Source organism: Labrus mixtus, chromosome 13 (assembly GCF_963584025.1).
Source record: "Labrus mixtus chromosome 13, fLabMix1.1, whole genome shotgun sequence".
NCBI classification, from domain to species: Eukaryota; Metazoa; Chordata; class Actinopteri; order Labriformes; family Labridae; genus Labrus; species Labrus mixtus.
The window spans coordinates 17020647-17044340 of NC_083624.1; the positions used below are offsets into that span (position 1 = coordinate 17020647).

The window sequence follows — 23694 nt, forward strand, 5'->3', positions numbered from 1 at the left end:
ATAGAGTCAGAAACCAGAGAGAGAGAGAGAGAGAGAGAGAGAGAGAGAGAGAGAGAGAGAGAGCGAGAGAGTCAGGAATGACAATGTGGGAAGGGAGCTACAGGTCAGATTCGTACCCAGCCCGCTTGCTTGGAGGACTATAACCTCCGTACATGGTGAGCGTGCACTTGCCACTAGGCTACCAGTACCCCAGAGCAATCGTTTTTAATGTTTGATCAGTTTTTTGTGATATGACTTGAGTTCAGTGTTCACTCTTCCCAAAGTTCAACTTGCTAGCAGCAGGAACAAGTACAAATAAATATAAAACAACAAGCAGACCATCACCCTTCATATAACATCTTTGTTTTTTTTGTAAGCCCCATTCAAACCTCCTATGAATGTATGGAAACATGTGAGTCACTCAGAGGTCATTCGAGTACAGTGTGTGAAGAGTGGGCCAAGTCCCAGTATACATCCAGTTCAGACTTCAACGACTTAAATGAACAGCAGCTGTGTGTAAAGCATGAAAAAATGTGAATGCATGAGCGTGTCAGTGCGGTCTGAGGAACAGGACAGGATTTGGAACATGCTGTGTTCTTACACACATTTCTGCGGCCAGAGAAGTGAGGCGTTTAATTTTCAGTTTTAGTTTCTTAAAAACTGAATCTCAGTGTTTTAAGTTTCTTCTTTACGTGTGATGCAATTATTGCTCTTGGAAATGAAGGGCTAGTCACGCTAATCGCTTCTACCCGTTGCTATGGCAATGTCCATAAAAACAATGCTCCTGCCAGCTTGTTAAAAGCTTTTGGTTTTAAGTTTCTTTCTGGTCCTCGTGTGATTCCCATAGCTTTTGCAACAGCTGTGTGCAAGTTTGCAGATGATAATGATGATTATCTGGCATCTGTGGTGTGTGAGTTAGTCAGTTCACCTGGTCATATGTTGATGTGACCTTTTGCTCCAGGTGGTTTAAGAGGGTTTCGATGGCCGACATGCGTCTGTTCATGTCGGTGATCTGGAAAACGACAGGGAGAGTCAGATGATGAAGATATGAGAAAGACAGAAGTGTAGAGATAGTAGGCTACTTACAGATGGTAGAAGAATGGTCGTATAAGGAAAGATACCCAGACACATACATAACTTTAATTTCTGAAATCTCCCTCAAACTAACATCAAATCAAATGATATCAAATTCACACACATTGAACCAATCAAATGACATCTTGGACACACTAATACGTCTGTCAAATACAGATGGGCACCCTCTTGATGGAAGTCAAAGTCCGAGCTCTGAGCCAAACACCTTCCTCCCCAAATCTGATTTCACAATAATTCAGAGGGTCCTTTTAAAATGACTGGCACAGAATTAAGTCAAAACACTCCACATGCAGATAGAGAGTAAATCAATACGAGTAGGGGGAACAAAACACCACATGGATTATGCTGCATGATTTTTCTGAAAATGTGAAATCAAACATTGGCACAGTGTTGAGTGAAGGTCTGGTAACTGTACAATGAAACCCTTTATAATTCATGTTATCTCCATCAAACCACACAGTGTGTCCTCACACCTTGTGTGGAAGAATCCACAGCTATAATAACCCTCTGCTCATTTGTACAGGTGTCCATGATTATTATGTCTCCATCCCTTATCTTTACTGCTTTTCCCGTTTGGGGTCGCAGGGGCTGGAGCTGATCCCAGCTGTCATTGGGCGAGAGGCGGGGTTACACCCTGGACTGTTCACCAGTCAATCACAGGTCTGACATACAGAGACAGACAACCAGCCACACTCACGGGCAATTTAGAGTCACCTCATGTCCCCTGCAGACTTTGGTCTCATCCACTCATCCTGATGTCTTTGCCACAAACTAAATCAAACAGAGTACGTCACTTGACTTTCAAACCCCGCTGAGCAGATTGAACTGGACGGTTTTCCAAATCAAGATCAAACCGAGAGGATGCAACAATCATACACAGGATGAAGGGCTGCCTTCTGAATAAGCTTTGACTTCACAGACAATGACACATATCACGGCTGTGTTTGATGTCTGGCAGGCTCATGATCAGAGTGTATGCTTTCTGCAGGATACTGTTTGTGTCTCACAGTGTGCTGCCCAGCTGTGAGAATTTGCCATGACATGGTGGAAATCCGAACAAAGCCAGGTGGGGCTGATAACGCCAGCCTTTCATTGTCATGGTTTGCTTCTAACACAGAGCTTTATGCTTTCTTTGTTTTTATATTCCTTATCTTTAATAACACCCTTCTGTTTAGAGTTATACCTCCATACTGAAACACAGAGTCCCACAGCGTGCCTGGCTCAAAGACACAAAACCAGAGGGCACATGAGGACCCATGTAGACTCAGTGGTGTCTGACTGCAGAGAGGAAAGTCAGCCAAACTTATGGTAAACAAAGTCTGCTTTTTATCTGCTTCCCATGAACAGAACAGTCGTTGTGGTCCTCTCCAGAGGCCGAGTTTTATGCTAACACATAAATAGACAATGATGTAATGTATGTATGAAACCACCCTCTGATCTAGCAGCTGTCTCTCTTTCCCCACTCAACACATCAACCTGATCGACTCGTATGTTGTTCCATATGTGTCTGTGTTCATGTTCAGACAAACACTGTTGGAACTGGAATATCCAAATGAAAAGCAGGACACCAAAGTGAATAATTGTACATATCTCTCCTAACATAAAGAGTTTTGTTCCAAATTCCTATTTTAATGAAAACCATCGGGCCACATAAGGTTGAGAATTTTAACGGCTTTGTTTACAGTGTTTTCCTACCCTTTATTTTTATGAAGCTGATTCTTTCCAGTGCACCGTGTTGTGGTGAGATCAGAGCTATACAGTGTGGTCAAAGTCACAAGTTGAATACTTTGTCCAAATACACTTTAAAGTGAAGTATTATTTTGTTCCACATTTGCATAATTACAGTCTTTAAAGCCTCACGATTATTATCCATACAAAATGCTCTTTATGGACCTTTAAACTGGACCATGGGCCACATATTGGAACAGAACTTTTATAATGAGTCATTAAAAGATGTATTAGATGTATTGTATTTACAAAAGTAATGCTGCTCCATCATCACTTCTGGGCCTCCATACATGTGTGGTTACTGTGTCTGCAGAGACTCTGTCCTCTGACTGGATTTTCATGTTGTGGTTTGTTTTGGTTGACTCAGGACGTTTCTGGGCGGGGAGCTGGTGTTTTTCCTCCAGCCAATGACAGAGTGCAGGTGAGTTTAGGAGTGGATACAATTTAGCGATTGGATGCAAGTTAAACCGGGGAATATGATGGGCGTGGACGAAGTGGAAAGGAAAAGAAAATCATCATGATGAGGCAAAACGCCAAGCGGATAAAACTTCAAGAAATCCCTGAAAAACTCATCATCCCCTACAACCAATTACAGCCTTTCTCTTGTCCCCCTTCTCTTAGACTATTCCCGTTACAGTTTGATTTTGTTGTAGTTCTTTGTTAAGTGTATGAGTATTACACGCTACATACAGTAAGTGTAACCCTGATACTTTGGGGATCCGACCCCCCACCTAAAGTGTTGAATGAAGCATAATGTAAAAAATAGACTTTAATTGCATTACTGAGGGGTTTCAAAGCTTTGTCAATGTGAAAGACAGTTGATTTTATGCTGTGAAAAAAAGATAAAGCTATGATTCAAACCTGTGGTGGAGGGTTGGATGAGCTCAGACTCTCCTGGGAGGTGTGGCTGCAGGGGCCCAGATGAGACTGGTACAGGGGAAAGTTCCGGGAGTGGTCTTCCTCCTCCCCCTCCTCCTCCTCAGAGTCTTCGAAACCCGGCAGATAGCTGCTGCTGTCTCGAGGACCCCAAGCACCACCGCTGCCACAGGAGGAGTGACTGAGCCGGGAGATGGAGCGAGAAGGAATGGTCCGGTTGTCTGCGTACGCAAGATCGTCTACAAAAAAAAAAAAAAAAAAAAATTCGGTGAATAAAATAAGCAGCTCTTTTTCTACACATCGTTGTGAAACAACATTACAATGTCTACTTAAGATGACAATATGGTCAATTATTTGTTTGTATTGTTGTTGGTTTCAATGGTTCTTCATGCCCTAAAACGTCGTTCTCTCAGTTGACCTTATTCTGAACTTAAGCAGGTTCTCCTTTTTTCCCTTTAACCTCCAAACCAATCTCATTGCTCCTGTTTATCCAATTCCACAACTATTAAGGCCAAACCGGGAAAACCAAGTTCAAGTTTCCTAAATGGGTTAGCTTATGTATTTAGCTTATTAGCTAAAAACAGTAAAAACAAGTCAACATCTAGTGCAGCCTGTTTTTGCTCCAAGCTAGGAAGTAGCACATCTCCAATTAGCTTAATTCAGTCTAACATCATGTAGACTAAATGTTTTCAACACTCCAGCTCACACTGCTAATGATACTGCATTAATTAGGCCAAATCTTATGTTTGGTTTGGTTAGAATGTATTGATAATCTCAGGCAATGTTTTATGGGTTACATGAGCCCTGCAGTTAGGTGGCCATTATATTTTTCTTACATTTAGTGAGATAGTCCGGATACATGAATTTGCTGTTATTGTCTCCATGGGTGTCTCCTTCCTTTACCTTGCCGTGAAGCCAGCTCCACCTCTTTGTGTTGCTCCACCAAAATCTGGTGAAAAACAGAGGCCATATCCGCCTCAGCCAGCCTCGACTCCCTCACACCTTCGTCTACGTCCATGATGTCATTAGAGACGGGGGCCTAAAGGAAAGAGGGAGAGGAGTGGTGAGTGCAGATACTTCTTCAGGATTAGCAAGAGATGAGCGTGAGAGAGGGGATGAAGGTGGGCTAAGGCACGAGATACTCTTTGGCATTTAAATCATTGATGCATACTGAAAACTGCATGCAAATTAGAAAAGCTTTCTCATGTTGATTGGTTTTATATCAACGTAATAAGTGGCACATTAGCAATTTATACTTTTTTAAGGTTTATTTTGGGGCTTTTAATGGGTTTATTTTAGAGACAGGACAGTGGATAGAGTTAGGCATCGTGGAGGCCGAGAGTGGGGAATGACATGCAGGAAAGGAGCCGCAGGTCGGATTCGAACTCAGATCGCCCGCTTGAAGGATTTTAGCCTCTGTGCATGGGGCATGCGCACTAACCACGTGGCTACCAGCGCCCCCACGTAATTCATACTTAAGTTAACTGTTAAAAGCACATCTTGACTTATAAAATAACAATTGACTAGTGTTGTTGTACTACCATTATCAACTGTGTTGGTGTTTAGTTTGTCGCTTTTGGTTGCAAATCTTGGTTTTCAGGGTTTCAGAGTGTGCATAGAGAGCCACTTTCCTTTCACATCCCCAGTGATAAAGCTGTTGTGAATTAGTTTTTCTCTTTCAGTTTTGTAAATTGCAGTTGTCAGAGCATTGCTGCCTTTTAATAAGCTGACAATATGTATTATCATCTGTGCACAAGCATGCACATTTGGATTGTCCAAATGGACAATAAATAATCACACTGGCTGAAATATAACAAAGACTTGCCAAACCAGACAAAAGAAAACAGAAAGGAGTTGAAGAGGAAACAGACAGAGGAGCTCTTGTATAAAAAAACATGCAGATTAGTTCAGTTTGGGGGTAGATCTGGTTCTGGGATTGCTCAGCCTTTTACCTGGTTTGACCGTCCTCTGGAGTCTGAGGAGTATTTACGGCCCAGCTCAAAGTCAAAGGGATCAACAGGAAGCCTCCTTTTGGCCTTTTTCATCTTAGAGAGCAGAAAGAGAAACACCGTCACCAACAGAGAGAAGAAGATAAAGAGGTGGGAAAGGTACGAGTGTTATCCCAGAAGAGGGGAGGTGAGGGACGTTTCTGACCTCCAAATGTCACCAATAGCACTGTTGAATATTGTTATCTTCAAAGCATGACAGATGAACACCAAACATTCAGCACAATATGACACAGTCGACATCATTCCTGTATCATTATATCACTTACTGATCATTTCACCCCATCTCATTTATTGAGACAGCAGTATGCACTAACTTTTTTGATTAACATGGTGATCCAGTCTCCAAACAGGATCAATTAACTGATCACAAAAGCTGGCTCGGTTATCGGCATTACCCCAGACTCACTTGAGGACACCTTTGATAAGCAAATGAGGACCAAACTGAAAACTGTTTTGATCTTTGAAGGAAATCTTTTACAGTGTTTTTAATGGATTCTGGAGCTCCTTCAGTAAGCGACTAGTGATGCCTCAATGTTCCACTGAACGTTTTAGGAGGTCCTTTGTTCCTGCAGCAGTCCGATATTTTAATGAACATTTTTAGTTGTGTTTCTGACTCATGGCAAATGGTTTCAGTGGTGTTTGCTTTTTATTTACTTGTTGTGCACTGTGATTGTACTGTCAATAATGTTTGTTGTGTGTAAGAATTGACCAGGTGGCAAATGAGTTTCCCCGCTGAGGATTAATAAAGTTTTCTTATCTGATCTAGTCTAATCTAATATTTTATTAAAACCAATTTATATCACTGGGTGGAATTATTACAACCCTGCAATGGTTAAAGACACAATGTTTTTCTTCTTCTTAGAGCATCTGATTATTGATTGGTGTCAATATGGCAGGATAATTCTAATGAAAACAAAACTGAATGAATGATAAGACTATGATCACTATGACACATAGCTGGGAAAAGGACTTTGGTGTTCAACTTGATGACCAAATGGTGCAAAAACAAGCTCAGACAGATCACATGAAACAAAATATAAGATAAACAGATAAATAAATTACATGTGACTCCTGAAATATGGAGAAAGAATGATGACACATGCTCTGCAACAAGTTTGAAATCTCAAAATCAAGTATAAGCACATTTATCATTTAATGTGGTCATGTCCATAGACAGCAGAAAAAGGAGCACACTCAAACTAATCAATCTTCAGGTGCACAACCGCAAGAAAGACTCCAAAAACAGAACACTCAGTGAGGTGTTTCCAACGGTAGTACTGTGTTTGAAACAGTAGGGGGCACTGTGTCTAAGTGAAAATCAACAAGGCATGCAGGAAGTCTCACTTGGCCTTCTCATGGTATGCCTTGTTCTTTCATTCTTCAGAAGTCCAATCATATTAGATCTAAATCAAATCTAAATCAGGACTCCAAGTGGAAACAGAGGCAGAGCTTTCCAGAGACCCAGCAGAGCCCGGGAGTCCTGACACGCCTTTTTCCCCCTTCAACAGACTCTGCAGTGATTGAACATAAACAAAGTCCTGCTCCCACATTACACACAGACTGTGGTGTAAACAATAGCAGTTTTTGGTTTTATGATGAATTCCAGTGGACTCAATGCAGCTTTTTCTCAGATCTCTGGAGCTCTTTCAACTCTGCTCAGACTTTTTTTTATGTACATTGTGTATGACAGTGAAGTATTTACCCACAATACACCGCTGCAATTGCCCGTGCCTGACCTTATCACTAGCTGTCAAAGCATTCCAGTTGCTTTTTGGGGCTGGTCTACATCAAAAAGATAACCCGTGTAGGAAACACCTCTGCCTTTCAACAGAGGAAGGAGCTGACAAAGAGCAGTGACCAGAGCAGACCCCTGATTACTCTTTGATGTTTTAAGCAACATATGCATGCAAAATAAACTTTACAAAAATCTTGATTTGTTAAGAGTTTAGTTTAAAGAATGTTACCACCCATTTATTTAACCAATCTATTTTTAGAAAAATGTTACTTAAAGTTACAACATTGTTTCCTGGACTCTTGGCTTTTTTTGAAGGTTTAGTTTAGCGGCTTTTAATGCCTCCACTTACAGATAGGACAGTGGACAGTCAGAAATCAGGGAGAGAGCGTGGGGAATGACAGCTGAAAAAGGAGTTACAGGTTGGATTCGATTCCCAGGCCACCCACTTGGCGGCCAGCGGCCTACATACATTTGGCGCGCAAACTAACCACCAGCCTTCCGGCGCCTGTAAGCTTTTTTAATAGGACACATTCAGATCAGGTAAGCCCTTCACAAGGATGTGTCCTTTTGACAAACTTTTGTCTATATCTAGAGCAATGGTTCCCAAACTTTTTCTGCAGGCCCCTCTTTAGTAAATGAAAATATTTTCCAGCTACAGGACAATGAGACCAGCCATGACCTGATAACGAGCAACCTTTTGAATTATTGAGAGGAGTCCTATCTTCAACTAAACATAACTTCAACAATGACTTAAAGGAAGAATGTGTGACTTTTTGATCCAGTAGATGTCGCCCTTGAGCACCAGCATGAAACCAAAACAAACTGCTGTTTGGCGACACCTCCTCTATTCTGAAGCCTTTGCTCTCCTCCAGCGGCACACCTCCAACCCCTGTCCCCTCCTGTTCACACAACGGAAGTATCAATTACAACAAATCATAGTTAAGCTCCATTAAACGAAAGCTCTGGACAAAAGTGTCCTTTGCTCGAGCTGCAATTGCCTGTGGCGTGCATTGTTGTGTTAGCAGGCTAATGTTAGCGCTGTTTGGTTAGCGCATAGCTTCACATGGCACATATGTAAATTGACACTGAATGACCGTGATTTAAAGACACTTACAGTCAGGGGTGGAGCAGCGATTTTAAAAGTGCGGGTGTTCTAATGCTAGTATATTACCACCCTCTAGCAAATCAACACATTCTGTTTCATTTAATGTCCAATAACTAATGTTAGCGGACACATCACACAATAAGACAAAGTTACAAAATATAATTAGACACTAACTTTATGAACATCCATTGTGGAGTAACCCAGTTAGCTCTAAAAAACAGATTCAAAACTGCTCTTTGTGATGCTTTTATTTTGCTTTTCTTATTGCCTTATGCCTCAGTCTCTTTATTTCCGGTCTTCATATAAAATGTGCTTTTATTTTGAAAAAATGCAAAGGGGACTTCCGCTACATCGTAAAGTTACGGGAGTAAATAAATACAGCTAAAAGAACAACCAAGAGGAGAAAATGTTACACTTACGTTGTTTTGTGAGGTGGATTTATCTAAATAACATTTGTTTGGGTGACTAACTCTCTTTCAGAAGGATGCTACATGTAGCATGTATCCATTTGTTAGCTCTGAGCTCTGACTCAGCCGGTGATGAGTGACAGGAGGATTACTGCTAAATGCACGTAACTTTACCGTGCTTCAACTGTAACCGAACAGCTATGATTGGCGTAATTGTCACTTAATAAATCTTACTTGACCAATAGGTTTTCATCAATGATTCCACTGGTAAAAAGTGTGGGGGATGAAATTATGTTTCAGTGAAAGTGTGGGTGTCACAACACCCACAACACCCACGGGTGAGACCCGCCTGCTTACAGTGCATGACATCCAAATACGCAGTGAGTAGGCTACTGTATGTTATCTTTTTTTCACTAGTCCTTAACTGAAACAGCTTTTATACACAAGGCTGTCCCGTCCATGTAAATACAGCCTGACAACAACACAGCCAGCGGGACTCGAGCTTCTCACTGATTTTAGACAGTCATGAATCAGAGAGACATTTACACAAGATATACTTGACTTCTGCTTTACTTATGTGTAAAATGTCGCACATTCTGCCTTTAATAAAGTGATACAAACACAGGCTGTATCCAAACTGTACTAACATTGCTCAGTAGTTCTTGCTGTGATTTAAAAAAACAATTGTTTACTGCATCAATCTGATTTCGCCCACCGTTACAAATAAAGTAACCTACCAAACCCTAATCTTTGGAATTAAAAACAAGAATCGGATATGGCTTGTGGGTTCGCTGAAGTCTCAACATAGATTAGCGATCAGCAGACATGCTAGCATTTCGTTGTCCAAATACAAATTGATATCTATTTCCTGTTTTATGACGCATATCAATGGAATGCTCTCTGCTGGCCACAAGCTCACTTAAACTTAAGTGCCTACAAAATAGCTGCAAGATGGCTGCTTATTTAATGCTCTCAACAAGCAAACAAAGATTAGGCAATTAGTTAGAGCGCATAAAAATGGACAAGAACAGCATGTTGTAAAACCATGAGAGAAAAATAAGTTTCCGTACCGCTTTGTAGTGTTGTGAATCAGCTGCATCCATGCTGTGCTCCTCGTATCCATCTGCGGATAAAGAAGGCAGACATGTTGGTGTTAAAGCATGTTAAGAATAACTGAAGGACAATATACTGTACATGCAGTTCTATGATTTCTGATAACTAATGTGATGCACATTTTAAATAATCTGGCTTTCCTCTTGGTACATGCATCTGCAAATCTCTGAGGCGAGCACACCTACATGTAACTTATAAAAACAGAGTTCAAAATCCTGAATAAAATGACACCTCTTTACAGCATGATGCATTCTGTATATGCTGCAGCATATTTTACAAAATTATGTCTGGCACAAGTGCAGCGTTAGGAGGAAAGAATTGCACCATTGTGTGTTTTCAGCTGCTCTTTACGAGAGTGTGAGTTTCGTTTCTGAGTAAAAGTTGCCTACTGAACACACAGAAACAGAAATGGACGGATAGGGAGCTGCAAAGAGAAGAAGCATGTTCAAGATGAGCTCCTCAGATTAGCAGATGAAGTGATAAGAGTTGAAGGCTTGTGCAGAACAACAACGTAGCGATCAATGTTCATGCACATTACTGTTCACGACTGTGATGAATGGACTGCACAACTTTTGATATAAGTCGATTTTACAGACATTTTCCACATCACTCAAAGAGGTTATTAAAAACATTTATTGGAAAAATATCAAGACAGACAAGAAAATCTTTAAAAAGTGTTACTAGTACAGCTACTAATGCTACTACTCAATCCAAGTATAGTAATGGTATCATAACAGTGAGTTTCCTGGCTCTACTCTTCTCTTCTTGATGTGCCAATGTGAATAAAGCCTGGGGAGAGCTGACTGTGCCAACCTAACCAGAACATTTTAGTCTGCTCCCAAACCAAAGTACCCACTGTGAGAAACATCCAGAACTGCAAGGCAAAAATCTTTCTCATAATCTAATCGGTAGAGTCAATTCTGAAAATACATTACAAGAGACAAGACAGGACTACACAAGAGAGAAGGAGACAATAGACAAGGAGACAGGACAAGATAGAAGACAAGACAAGACACACAAGAGACAAGACAATGAAACAAAACAAGAGACAGGACAAGAGAAAATACTATAGACAAGACAAGAGAGAAGACAAGACAAGAGATATGACAAGAGAGCAGAGACCAGACCAGTCCAGAGACTAGAGACCAGAGACCAATCCAGAGACTATAGAGACTAGAGACCAGAGACCAGAGACCAGAGACCAGAGACTAGAGACCAGAGACCAATCCAGAGACTATAGAGACCAGAGACATCAGACGAGCCGAGACAAGACAAGACAAGAGATGAGACGAGAATAGATGAAAATAGACGAGACCAGAGCCGAGACAAGAAACAGGGCAAGACAGGAGACAATACAAGAGACAAGATAAGACAAGACAAGAGATACAAGACAAGAAAAGAGAAATAACTTTCTTTACGCTGAAGGAAATCTTTCTGCCTGGTTGCTCCAACATTACAGAGAGTAACGTAAAGAGCATCACTGAAGTACAAAGAAAGACAAAGTGTATTATGTAAGTGTGAAGTCAAATTTGAAGGATGATAAGTTCAGTAAAAGAGTAAGATATGTATGGCAGTGACTGCATTACTGACAGTAGTACTAACACTTCAGACCCATGCTCCTTTATGGAAGCTCTAGTGACCACAATGACATTTATTTATTTATTATTATTTATCAGGTAAAAGGGATGGAAATGTCAGTTGGCCAAATGGACCACCACTTTGGTAAAATCAAAATAACTCAAACAAAAGAAAGGCTTGCATAGCAGCCGTGTGTCTTTGTTTCAGGCTTGTAAGGGTAAGATTAGGTAAAAGCAGAAAGCTTCTGATTAGAGATGTATGAGGTGTGTTGCCTTTCCTCATGCTTTAAACCAGTCACTTAGTTTATTGTAGTTATTGTGGCGACCCGACCTGATTTTCTTTAATTACCTTCTCACTCTTGACCTTTATCTACTAGCATGGATATAAACCAGGTTAGCTTTAGTTTTCTTGCCATGCAGTTAATCTAATAAATAGCTCTGCAAATGTGGCTAATTTTTGGTAGTCCTTTCTTTTCCATATAAAATGATAATCAGAAGCAGCAGCTGCACTATTAAACTGGAAACCAGTTGAACACCTATTCCCTGTTTTTATTTTATTTTTTATTGAACGTTTGTGAACAAAGACTCTTTATGTGAACGTTAGTCCTTGTGCACAAAGACACTGGACACAAAGTATGACACCCTCCGAGCTTTGGGGGCCCAGCGGACCTCAGCAGAACACATACAGTAAAAAAGACAGCACAAGAATGTGTGTGTGCGAGAGAGAGGGCGAGAAAGAGAGGGAGCGTACAGTCATGCATGTTGAATTTAATCCAGGTGGTCACATGAATGTCTGCATGTGATGAATTGCTAATCATTTTAAACACAATGCATCTGTTAACACGCATATTTATGATGTGTTTGGTACATATAACACACATCTGTGCGCACTCTGTCAGCTTTATTCCTCATTAATACAAGACAAACAAAAGGTTTGTTCTCCTTCCCTCTTTCTGTCTCTCTCTCTCTCTCTGCCTCCGGTTGGCCGAGCTCTGCGAGACTGCACCGTTCAATTCCGGGCACAGAATGGGAGACATGTGACTGGATGATCACAAGGCCCGCTGGGCTAAGCCAACGCGCTCTGTATCCTTCCCAAAATTCTCCGGGGCGACTCAGCGTAAGCAGTACCAGGAGTCTCGGCTGTCTGCTCATAATTCATTGATTTCTTGTTGCTATGATCTCACTTGGAGACCTGCTGTGTCTAATAATGTTTAGAGCCGATGCTGCAAGGGCACCGGTTTGAAATGTTGTGGGTGGGGCCGGAAGATATTTATCAATGCTGTGTGAGCAACTTCAAACAGAGATAAAATGGTGGTTTTGATGAGCCTCATACAATCACTGTATGAGACTTTAAACATTTTAAACAAGCAATTCAGTCTCAAGAGGCACAGAGGACATTTAAATGTCCTACAAGACAGAGTCGAGGACATAAACAGAACACTAGAGGACTTGGCCTGAGTCAGGTCCAGGTCCTGAGACAGAATAGTCTGTGACAGCAGTCGGCACAGCTGTGTGGAGCCAGTATTGGAAAAACAGAAAAGATGGAGGAGATTAAATCCCTGTGACAGATTTGGCAGCCTCATGATAAATGCTTCCTATTTGAAGGAAACTTCATTATTGTGACTCAATGTCACAAAAATGGATCTGATGAACAGGAGGCTAACTCAGAGGAAAACAACAATGTGGCGTTTATTAGGCTATCTATATTTCTGTGTTACATTTTTGCCTGGTGTCCAAACTAATACAACATTTTGGAGCCTCTTAAATGAGAGGCTTTTGGAAATAACGTTTGGGGGCTGATAACTGGTGTGAGCTTATGTGGGTAAAGGCAGAAAACAGACTTTATGTAAAATAGCAACAGACACCATTCGCTTGCTGATTGGTCCTTATTAATGACTGCATCCTTCCCTGATTCATTTCGCTCATTACATCAGCCTCAACTTGCAGAGTATCTCCACATGAGTTAATAGAAACAGGTGATTCTGACTTGTAGCAATGCCATTCTGTGTAATGTAATGTAATTGAATTTATTCTATTTAATAGTGAAGTTGCAATGGAACATAACTCAATACAGAACATGAAACTGATGTGCTGCACAGAGAGTTTGCAGCTTTTATGTTAATGCTAATTTTGAACTCTTGTTCCTATTGGGCCAAAAAAAGAATAAAGACATCTGTTTGGAAACGAAGCTGTATGAGAGTAGCTATTGTAAGGTTTTGGGAGTGTGTAGAGTACTGCGGCCATTGATTCAAACCATTTTCACTATTCACTGGTTGACATTTAGTTTGTACAAAATAATTAGCATAGCAACCGTGCAATATGTCCATGCTACTTCAACAAACTTGCAGTATCCTTTTACAAAAATCGTGTGACCATCTTTCTTCCAACTTCTGAATTTGAACTTGAAAATTGACCTTTTTTATGGTACACTTGTCATCGTGATGTTTCAGTAATTATCCGATGCTGGAGAGTGATTCAGATGTCTTATGAATATTTTCCATGCAGTAACAGTCCAGCCTGCAGCTGCTGAAACTCTTTGAATCCTTTCATTTATTGGGGATTTCTTATGGTAAGCTAAACTCAAGCAGACTTCAGCAGTTCTCTGCAGCATCAACTTCTGACCTGCAGCTCCTCCTGAGTGGAATGAGCGGAACAGATGGGAATTTGTTAAGGTCGTCCCTTCAAAGCAACCTTGACCTGAGACTTGACATTCTGCCACATTTGTAACCTTTTGATTAGCATGCTTTCTCATTCGTTTCTCGACGTTCTCACACGCCAGCTGCTCAGAATAACGCTGTGCAGCTCCAGTCAGCTGGTGCATGTTTAAACTCTTCGATGAAAGACCACAGGGACAGGATTTAAAAATTAAGGCACTGTTAGTCATTGACCAGGCATGCACACAATATGTCCTCAAAACACAACTAATGTCAGCAGAATAAAGCATTTCAAGAACTAATTAACAACAAGTCGTCCTGTACCTAAAAGTACCTAGAAAGGCCTTTTAAAGGGAGAGAAGAAGAACAGAAATACTTCTGACCTTCAAGGTCATCCTGGGAGTGACTGTGTCCTCCGCTCAACCTCTTGAACAGCGATCGCATCACTTTGGCACTACCGAAGCGCTTGAAGCGGGCTCGAACATTTTCATGGTACCACTCCAATGTACCGATCTTCAGGACCCTAAAGGAAAGAAGGGAAACAAAACACCAAGGACTTACGGAAAACGTACAAAGGAATCGCTTCTTTTCACACAGATTTCTGGACTGCTGTTTTGAGGCCTTGAGTTTGACATTTTGGAATATGCCATCTTGTTTTCATGGACTCAAAAAAAAATTGACCAGATTTGGATACTATCCTGGTCGACTGGTTGCTGCTATACTGACTTTTACAGGTAGTCATGCCCAATAGAATAGCCTGCTTTTTCTTCTATTTTGCTCTAAGTGGGATCATAATTTACAAAATGAACTATCGCTGCATCCAGCAGAGTTTGCGCAGTAAAATAAATCTTAGCTGCGTCAATAAAAATTGCCAAAATGTCCATCAACGCTGCATGTGCTGTCAGAGCGAGCAGGAAAAACACACTGAACCTCAAAGTGTTCACAGAATATGGGTTTCTCTGTTCCACAGGGACCTGTTATGTAATGTAGCTGTTATTTGTTACAAATTTCAACAGTACTGACCCAAATGATGCAAATGACTTGCATACTGCACATTTTCTGAAAAGTGGAGCAGGTAAAAGACGTAGAGGATGGACTTTTCTTATAATTGGTGGGTTTGTAGACAGGCTAGGAACACATATTACTGTTCCATAAACATATTATTGTATCAGTGTATTTTTCATAATTTGTGGCCTCTAATGTGAGACCAAAATGTTCTTTCACAAATCCTTTAAATGATTACTTTCTCAGTATGAAGTGGTGAACAACTGTCTTCAAATGGCTGAGGTTACAAAAATGATCCCTTTTATGATTGGATTTCCACTCTTTATTGATGAGATTTTTCAGCGTCCAAGTCTCTGTCCTCGGTTTGAACCGGTTCTCAAGTTTCCATGTGTCATTTCCTACCTGGCCATGCGACAGGGGTCACACACCCAGCCCTGCTCCTTCTTGTTGTAGCGGCTGCAGGACTTGCAGGTGTACAGCTGACAGTCCAAACACTGACGCTTGCTGTTGACCAGGAACTTGAAGGGCTGGAGACATCGGATACAGTAGGACTCGGTCAGGCTGCTCTGGTTGCCCAACAGCTCTCGCTTGGTATCTTCTTTTTCAATCTTGGTCTTCAGGTCCCTAAAAAGAGACAAAGTTAGAAATACAGAAATGTAAAAACAGGGTTCAACTGTTGGATACATTTTTTCTTTAATATATTGTATTGATACCTCGTCCCAAAGTAAGTAGGAATAAATACTTTAATTTTAATTAACATGAATCAAAAATCTGAGCAGGAACATTATAGAAAATGCAGAAATTAAGCATTTTTCCACATAAAATGCATTTCTTGAAGGTTAACAATTGTATCGTTTACAGAGTCACATAATAAAGTATTGTAGTAAATACTCAGAGGTCAACAAGCAACAGAAAATGGCTTTCCACTTCAGGTATCACAAAAAAGTGTTTTTTACTGACTTTCTAACAGGACTTATTGTAATTAAATATTGTTATTAGGCAAAATTACCACCTGGTATACTTGGCTTGATAGATGTGTAAAATTAAAGGAGGGTTCATGTAGAGTTCTACTGGTACAAATATTTGCTGTACAGCTGCAACCTGCTGGAATAGAGCAACTGTGCTTATTTTGTTTGCTGCAAATTCAAGCACTTAATCCATACATCCAATATCTATACCGCTTTTTCCGTTAGTGGTGGCGGGGGGCTGGAACCGATCCCAGCTGTCATTGGGCGAGAGACGGGGTACTCGCTGGACTGTTCGTCAGTCAATCACAGGGCTGACATATAGAGAGACAGGCAACCAGCCACACTCACATTCACACCTATACGGGCTATGTTAGAGTAACCAATTAACCAAACGAGCATTTCTTTGGACTGTGGGAGGAACTTATGCATGCACGGGAGAACATGCAAACTCCACACAGAAAGGCTCCTGTCAGACGAGGATTCATACAAGGAACGTTCTTGCTGTGAGGCAACAGCACTAACCACTGCTCCACCGTGCAGCCCCATTAGTCACTTAATCTTTTAAGTTAATTAATGACAGGTTTTAAAAAACAAATCTTACTTGGAAACTGCCATTCTGGTACAAAGAGAAAGAACCAAACTTGTGCTTTCTGCAACCAGCGCTCAGCTGAAGAGACCACACAGAAATACTGAGCCGGAGAAGTAAATTAAATGCTTTGCCAATATTTTTTTTTTTTTACAATGCTTAACTCCTCCCAAAACCACAAATAGGATTTATGCATTTATGTTTGCATTGGTCCATAAACTAAGACATCTCAAGAGGTGTGTGTATTTTTTGTTTTTCAACATTAGTCAGAGGCAGGCTAGTTTTCCCCATTTGAGTGTTTATGCTAAGCTAAGCTAACCATGTCCTTCACTACTTTTCTCACTCTCTGCAACAGAGCAAAATCACATGAAGTGTGAAGTTACATCTCCAAACCACTGCACGGGCCTACTTTTTATTTTTATAGATAACAAATAAAACCATGTTTAATTTCCTTAAACAGAGAATTTATGAGTCAACATGTTGGCTGGATGTTATGCGTAAAGAGATGGTAGTCAGCACACGGATGACAACACGTGGCTTCATTTGGCAGCTCTGAGTAAATATAATGCTAGCCATTTTAAACAGAGAAGTCAGTAAAAGCTGAAGAAACTGCAAAGCTTCTCCAGGAAATATTTAGTTCTGTGGCTACAAATAAGATTAAACTGTTGAGATGTGAGGCCAGTAAAACTGAGCATGAACTTTTAGATCTGTACCTTAAGCTTTCATAACACTTTATGCCGTTATTAAGCTATATAATATGTAATGCAGTGTTAGTTTGAGGGAAATTTAAGCATATGGGGATAGGTTATTGCTCCTATATGCAAGATTTTCAGTCTGATAATGCACGATCACTTGGAAGTCACATATTGCCAGATCAAGGTGGAAGATTTACGTCCTGTTACATCTGCAATCTGTAATGCACTGCGGCGGAATAGTGGGGCAAAGTCGTTCTGCCCTGATCCACCATTAGAAATAGTAACCAAGGAGTAATGGGGGAAAACGATGGCGATGTGTAATGTCAGGGCTGGCAGGGTGGAACAGTGCTGTATGTGTGTGTGGGGTAGAGTTTGTGTATAGGTTTCCTACTGTGTGTTCACTCGCCATGCATCTTACGCATCTGCAACTGTAGACCGTGGATAGATGGAATCGGCCCTTTAACCTGACCATTAACACTTCAAGAGTCCTCCTTTAGGACTCTTGAAGTGTCCTCCATTCCTTTAGTTGACATATTCCAATTATGATTGTAAGTGTAAAACAGCGAGGCTCCTGGTCTTGATGCAGTCTCTACCTGTCCTGGTCTACATCACACACAAAAAAGACTCATTCATTCTTGTCTTGATCAAGACTTGTTCTCAGTTTAGGTGGTCTGAACAAAACACCGAATACTGGTTTTATCAAAGCCTCATATTATCTCAGAAACCACCTCAGAGAAAATCATACCCCCCTGGTTCTGCTACACACAGGAGAAAAGAGCAGCACAGTGTGGTTGGTTTGTAGACTCCAACAGTGGTTCTCAACTGGTGGGTTTGGACCCAGAGGTGGGTTGCAGAGCCATTTTCAGTGTGTCTGTAATGTGTGCCTGGGAAAAAAAACGTGTGTAAAAAAAAAAAAAGTGTGTGAAGCGCTTTTTAAACATATTAGTTTAGTTTAGTTTATTGCTTTGTCACATGTTTTGTACCGAATGAGGTCCAAACTACACAATTTTTCATTAATACTGATTGGTCGAAAAATATCAGAAATTAAGTTGGTGGTGGGCAGTGGCGATTCTAAAGTCCATCAGGGCCCTAGAAAAAAATCAACTGTGGGGCCCTCAAACCAGCATCCATCACCATCATGTCTGCCAGTGTCCCGACGCGTAATCCTCTTTTTTCTTGTTTCTTTTGCTCGCCTGTAGACGGATTACTCCTTTTCATTTTTCTTTGTTGACTTTCATTGACAAACTTTGGTTTTCACAGCAATAGTGCATGCAATGCTTAGCAGGGCAACAAGAGTGAGTGCTGTCAGATGGGGCCCCCTTTGGGAGGATTCCTACAGTCATTGCAAAATTTGCACATTTTGATCCACTGCTTTGGTTTAAAGTTATTTAGCCCTCAGGGGTCCCCTACTGGTCTGGGGCCCGAAGCGGTTGCCTGCCTTGACTTTTGAAAAGCAGTGCCTTTGGTGGTGAGGCTAGGTGAGTTGAGAACCACTGGTCTAGAAGATCTTGGGTTATAATAAGTTATTACACCTTATCGTTACTGTTAAGTCATTATATTAGTATGAAACAAACCAATAATTCAAACCTTTAAATTTCCTTTATTTAAATCAACACTGGTTTTGTCATTGTAATCACTTACAAGTAAAGAAGTATCTGCAGAAAATCACTTTTCTTGTTATGTTTCAGTGACATTTAATTGTGCAATGTTTTTGTAAAAGTACAATTGTGGTGAATATTGGTTAAAATCTCTTTCTGCAGCCAATCATTAAATCTGTACAATGCTAAAAGTTCTGCAATTTTTCAGTCTTATTCTGCACAAAACCCTAATGAGTAATGCCAAATCCTATTCCAAGAATAATTTTATTTTCCTCTATTTCACTTGGCTGCTCCTTACACTTGTGTCATGTATGACTTCATTGCTTTGAGTCGGAGCATCTCTTCAGCAAAGTTGAAAGTTAACCTGAGCTGATGGGGGAGTAACATCTTCGCTCAGCGCTCTGAGATGCTGACAGTAGCAGGGAGGAATAAATCTCAGATAACAAGTCCCAAATGTCGCTCAGCGTGGTTGGAGTCTGGCACAAACACCCATCGAGGATGAGAGGCAACTTATTGTTTATTGAAGCTTTTTATTTTAAAGCCATGCCTTTCAAATCATAGCCCAGATCATCTGAATAAATAGGATCCTTTGTTAGATTCACATAACCCTCTGCAGACACAGCTGCTGACCATTAGCGATGTGATCTAAAAGTAATATCTGTAAAATCTGCCCTCTGAAACATCTGATCCCACAGATCTGGGGTAGAAGAACCCTCTCAATGATTTACATTAGATGAGTGCTGCAGGATACCTCTTAACCTTCTAAGTGCTAATAAAACGCTGGCAAGGTCAAATACCAAAGACGAGTGCAGTGGTTAACTATTATCAGAGTGACTGAAATTAGAGCAGAGACTTACTTAACAAACAAAGCATTTCACAATGCTTACCACATGTTAATTATTATTTAACGCCAATAACTTTATTTGAAGGTTATTTGTTTTCCTCCTCATGCTTTCGTGCTGAAAAAGTGAAAATCATAAATATGATATATATTATATATTTTACTCGCTAAAAGTTTAAATAGTTATATTATAGGTAATAAGTTAAACAGTTAAGTATTTCCTGAAAATCCTGACTTTTCCTCAGTAAAAAAGATTTAAAGGTCACATAATATTCTCCCTTTCAACCAGTTTAAATAAGTCTCAGAGCTCCCTAAAACATGTGTGTGAAGTTTCTTGTTCTAAATCCACTCTGATCCTGTATTTGATCATGTCTATAAACCCCTCTATTTCAGCCCTGTTCAGAACAGGCTGTTTCTGTGTCTGTACCTTTAAATGGAAATGAGCTGTGTCTGACCACGCCCCCTCTCTGGAAGGGCTTGGGGTGTCTCGGGCTTTCTCACTCCATGTCCTATTGTTTACGGTGAGAAGGCAGACTTAGAGGGCAGAACAAACACCTAGCTGTGGGAGTGTCACCCACCTGGGGTGCTCTAAAAAAAAGTCTTAATTTGAGTGTTTCTCTCTGGGTTCTCTATGTTCTTACACAATAGTCTCATACTCTGCCCTCTCCACCCTCTTAAACTGAGTACAGCTCTCAAAGTTATCATCTAGAACATCATGCGGTTAGTGAAAGTGAGAATGAGAGACATAAAAAGAGAAATGTGCACACACTGTAACGGGCAGACACAGACAACCCAGCCAAAAACACAATGTTCTCTGGCGAGAGACAAGTCAGCTGCACCACAGCTTTGTAGATAAGTTTTCACTTTGCTTAAAGGGACAGTTCAAAACAAACGCCCGCAGTCTGCATCACTCACCACTCAGAGCTCATGTACTGAACGTGGATATTTCACGGACCTTATTCAGAATTTCACAAATGAAATTGAAAAACCGGACGTGCCGCCTACAAAGTTTCGGCTAAGACTGTTTTTTTTATTGCATAATGTCACAACTCATGGTCCACATGAGCTGTTTACTTGACCAATAGACACGATGGGTTCGCAGTTAGAGAGGAAAGTCAAGCTAGAATAACAAACTTTACAGCCATAGCTGTGCTGTGTCAGCTGGATAATATTTGTTGCTTCAAGTCATCTCAAACTGGCATGTAGGAATATTACAATTCTCAATATAATGATAAGTCTAGTCAGCAAAATTTATATTTATAATATTTAGTTATACTATAGACCCAAACAGCTGATCAGTGTGCTTCAGACGGAGGATCATATCAAAGTGAAGGTCAACAAGCGCTTTTAAAATTAAAATAAAAAGATCATCTCATGGCAAGAATAGTAAGTGTAGGTACAGGCACAATCCCTTCCACACAGCCTCGCACAGTCATAGTTGAGAAGTAAACCTCAAACATCTCATTCAGGCTGCATGCAGCAAAAGCAATGAAAACATACTGATAAAGACACACACGTAGAGGCTTTGGTGAAACATGCTAATCAGATAGGGAATCAAATGCAAGAGAAGGCAAGGGCATAAAAGTGAGTCTTCAGGTATTTTTAAAGCAGTATAGAGAATCCATTTGTCTTACATGTAATGGCAGGTTGTTCCACAGTCTTGGTTGCCGCTACAGAGAAAGGCACTGTCTCCGATAATTTCTTGATTTGATGGTGGGATAGTTAGAAGTCCTTGATCTGATTATCTGAGGGGCTGAGCTTTTAAAGAGCTCTGTGATGTAAATTGGAGCTAAGCAATGAAGGGCACAAGATACTTTGGTATGGGATTCTGGACTGGACTAGGAGCCAGTGGAAGGAAGCTGATCAAGGTGTTATGTGATCCCTTTTTTGCATCCTATGTGATGTGCTGAAGTAGGGCTAAAACAAAGCGGCCTGTTAGTGGAAAAGTGGGAATTTTCTCAACATGGTGTACATTAACCCTGACTTTGTTTTTTAGCTTGGTGTGTATTGAATTTAGCTAAATTATGTGGAGCAAACAACCCTGTCTTCATAGTCATCTAGCCTAGCTTTTGTGCCAGTGCTCATGCCGGTCTCTCCCTAAAGGGGCCACACTGTCCGTCACCTCCAGTGGCTAATATACTTAGTACGGCCAAATACCTTATACAGTACTGCACCCTTTAAAAAAAAAAAACTGTCGCTTTAAAACAAACAGCTGTTTACCATAAAAGTTTTGTTAACTAGATAAATAGATAGAGAGACAGAGACAGATAGAAATAGGATACGTCTCCATTACTAAACATTTTTCACAGTTAAATAATCTGCTGCAGCTTTTTCAGATGAAGAATTTTCAAATGTTTAAACTCATATGACTCTTTACCATCAACATCAAGTATTTTTTATTTGAATGCATCATAGATTGAAGTTTTCTGCATTGCTAATTGCATGAAAACAGATTAAAATAGGATATATGAAGCCTTGCAGCAAATAGGAGGTAAAAAATGGTAACAAAACAAATAGATCTAAAATGTATCGGCTACTCAAAGTATTTATTGATGACATTGCCACAATTCTCACTTTAAAATAAAGTTTTAAGACATTCAAGAAAAACGGAATGACATCTGTTTTTTCAGTGTATGTGTTGATGGAAAAACAAAGCCTTTACCAAAGTATGCCAAAATAATTGAAATGATCCAACACATGTGGTTTAACAAGGTTCAGGCGTGACAGTTTTATATGTAAACCACATGAAGATCTGTACCTATTTTAGGATCGCAGACGCATGGGAAGAAAACAACAGTTAACTCAGCGGCAAAGAACGGCTCATTAAAAACAGAAAACAAAATGCAGAAGAGAAACTTTGGCTGTGAGCAAAGCGTAGGGTTTGAAATGAAAGGACACTTATAGCATCAGACAAAGATGCACGGCCATGTGGCAAAAAAGGAACTACAGGAAGTGTTCTGAATGATTTCATAGTGTCTTCAAGTCTACACATTTTAAAGTCTCTCAATGAGATATACAAGATAGAGCAGAAGTATCATCCTAAGCTTTTTACACAGTGGCGGCTGTGGTTTAGTTGTAGAGCCGGTCGTCTCTTTACCAGAAGGTCAGGGGTTCGGTCCCCATCAGTCTGACAGTGTAAACATGGGTCACTTTCATATGTGGAATCCCACAGGAGGCTGATACAGGCCACATTTAAAAAGCAACATGAACAGCCAGAGTTAGAGTCCTACTTCTGTAGTTCAAGGCCATACACACTTAAAATCTGACTTATAAGACCATCAGTTAGGGGGAAGTTGTGATGTTCAAATCTTTACTAACTGAGGAAACATCAGTGCAGAACTCTTTTTACACACTCACAAAGTGTACTTGCAAAAATACAAAGCTATGTTATCACACTACGAGTGTGCAGTTACAAGTGGCAACCTCCAGTCTTGAAAAATGAAGCCAATGCAGAGGTGCAAAGTCCTGCAGTTTGTCGGGTGTCTTCTTGAGGTTGGCTCCAGGAACACCAGAAGTCACATACAAACCACAGCCAAAAAGCAGTTTTCACAGCATAAACATGTTTACAGCCTGGTACAAAAAACAAAATAGTTCTGATTAGTTATTGTCTTCATGGACACACAGTGTAATGTGATTTTCTTCTCAATGGCTCTGTTTTGATTTTGAAACCGATACATGTTAGCCATAGTTAGGTGTGTTTAGCTGTCATGATTGACAGGTGGG

General features: G+C 40.5%; 1 protein-coding gene across 4 annotated transcripts in view; it reads right to left on the minus strand.

The window, feature by feature from the left end:
• Window positions 1-23694, minus strand: part of mlphb (melanophilin b) — a 36052-nt gene that overhangs the window by 8407 nt on the left and 3951 nt on the right. For 3 of the 4 annotated variants that reach the window (XM_061053974.1, XM_061053971.1, XM_061053973.1), the window contains exons 3-9: window positions 15686-15907; window positions 14662-14801; window positions 10005-10057; window positions 5631-5723; window positions 4582-4717; window positions 3664-3917; window positions 908-991 (exon numbers count right to left, since the gene is read on the minus strand). In XM_061053974.1, coding sequence (XP_060909957.1) covers window positions 908-991; window positions 3664-3917; window positions 4582-4717; window positions 5631-5723; window positions 10005-10057; window positions 14662-14801; window positions 15686-15907 — 982 coding nt within the window. The remainder of the gene's footprint in view (window positions 1-907; window positions 992-3663; window positions 3918-4581; window positions 4718-5630; window positions 5724-10004; window positions 10058-14661; window positions 14802-15685; window positions 15908-23694) is intronic. The other variant, XM_061053975.1, reaches the window with a different exon arrangement.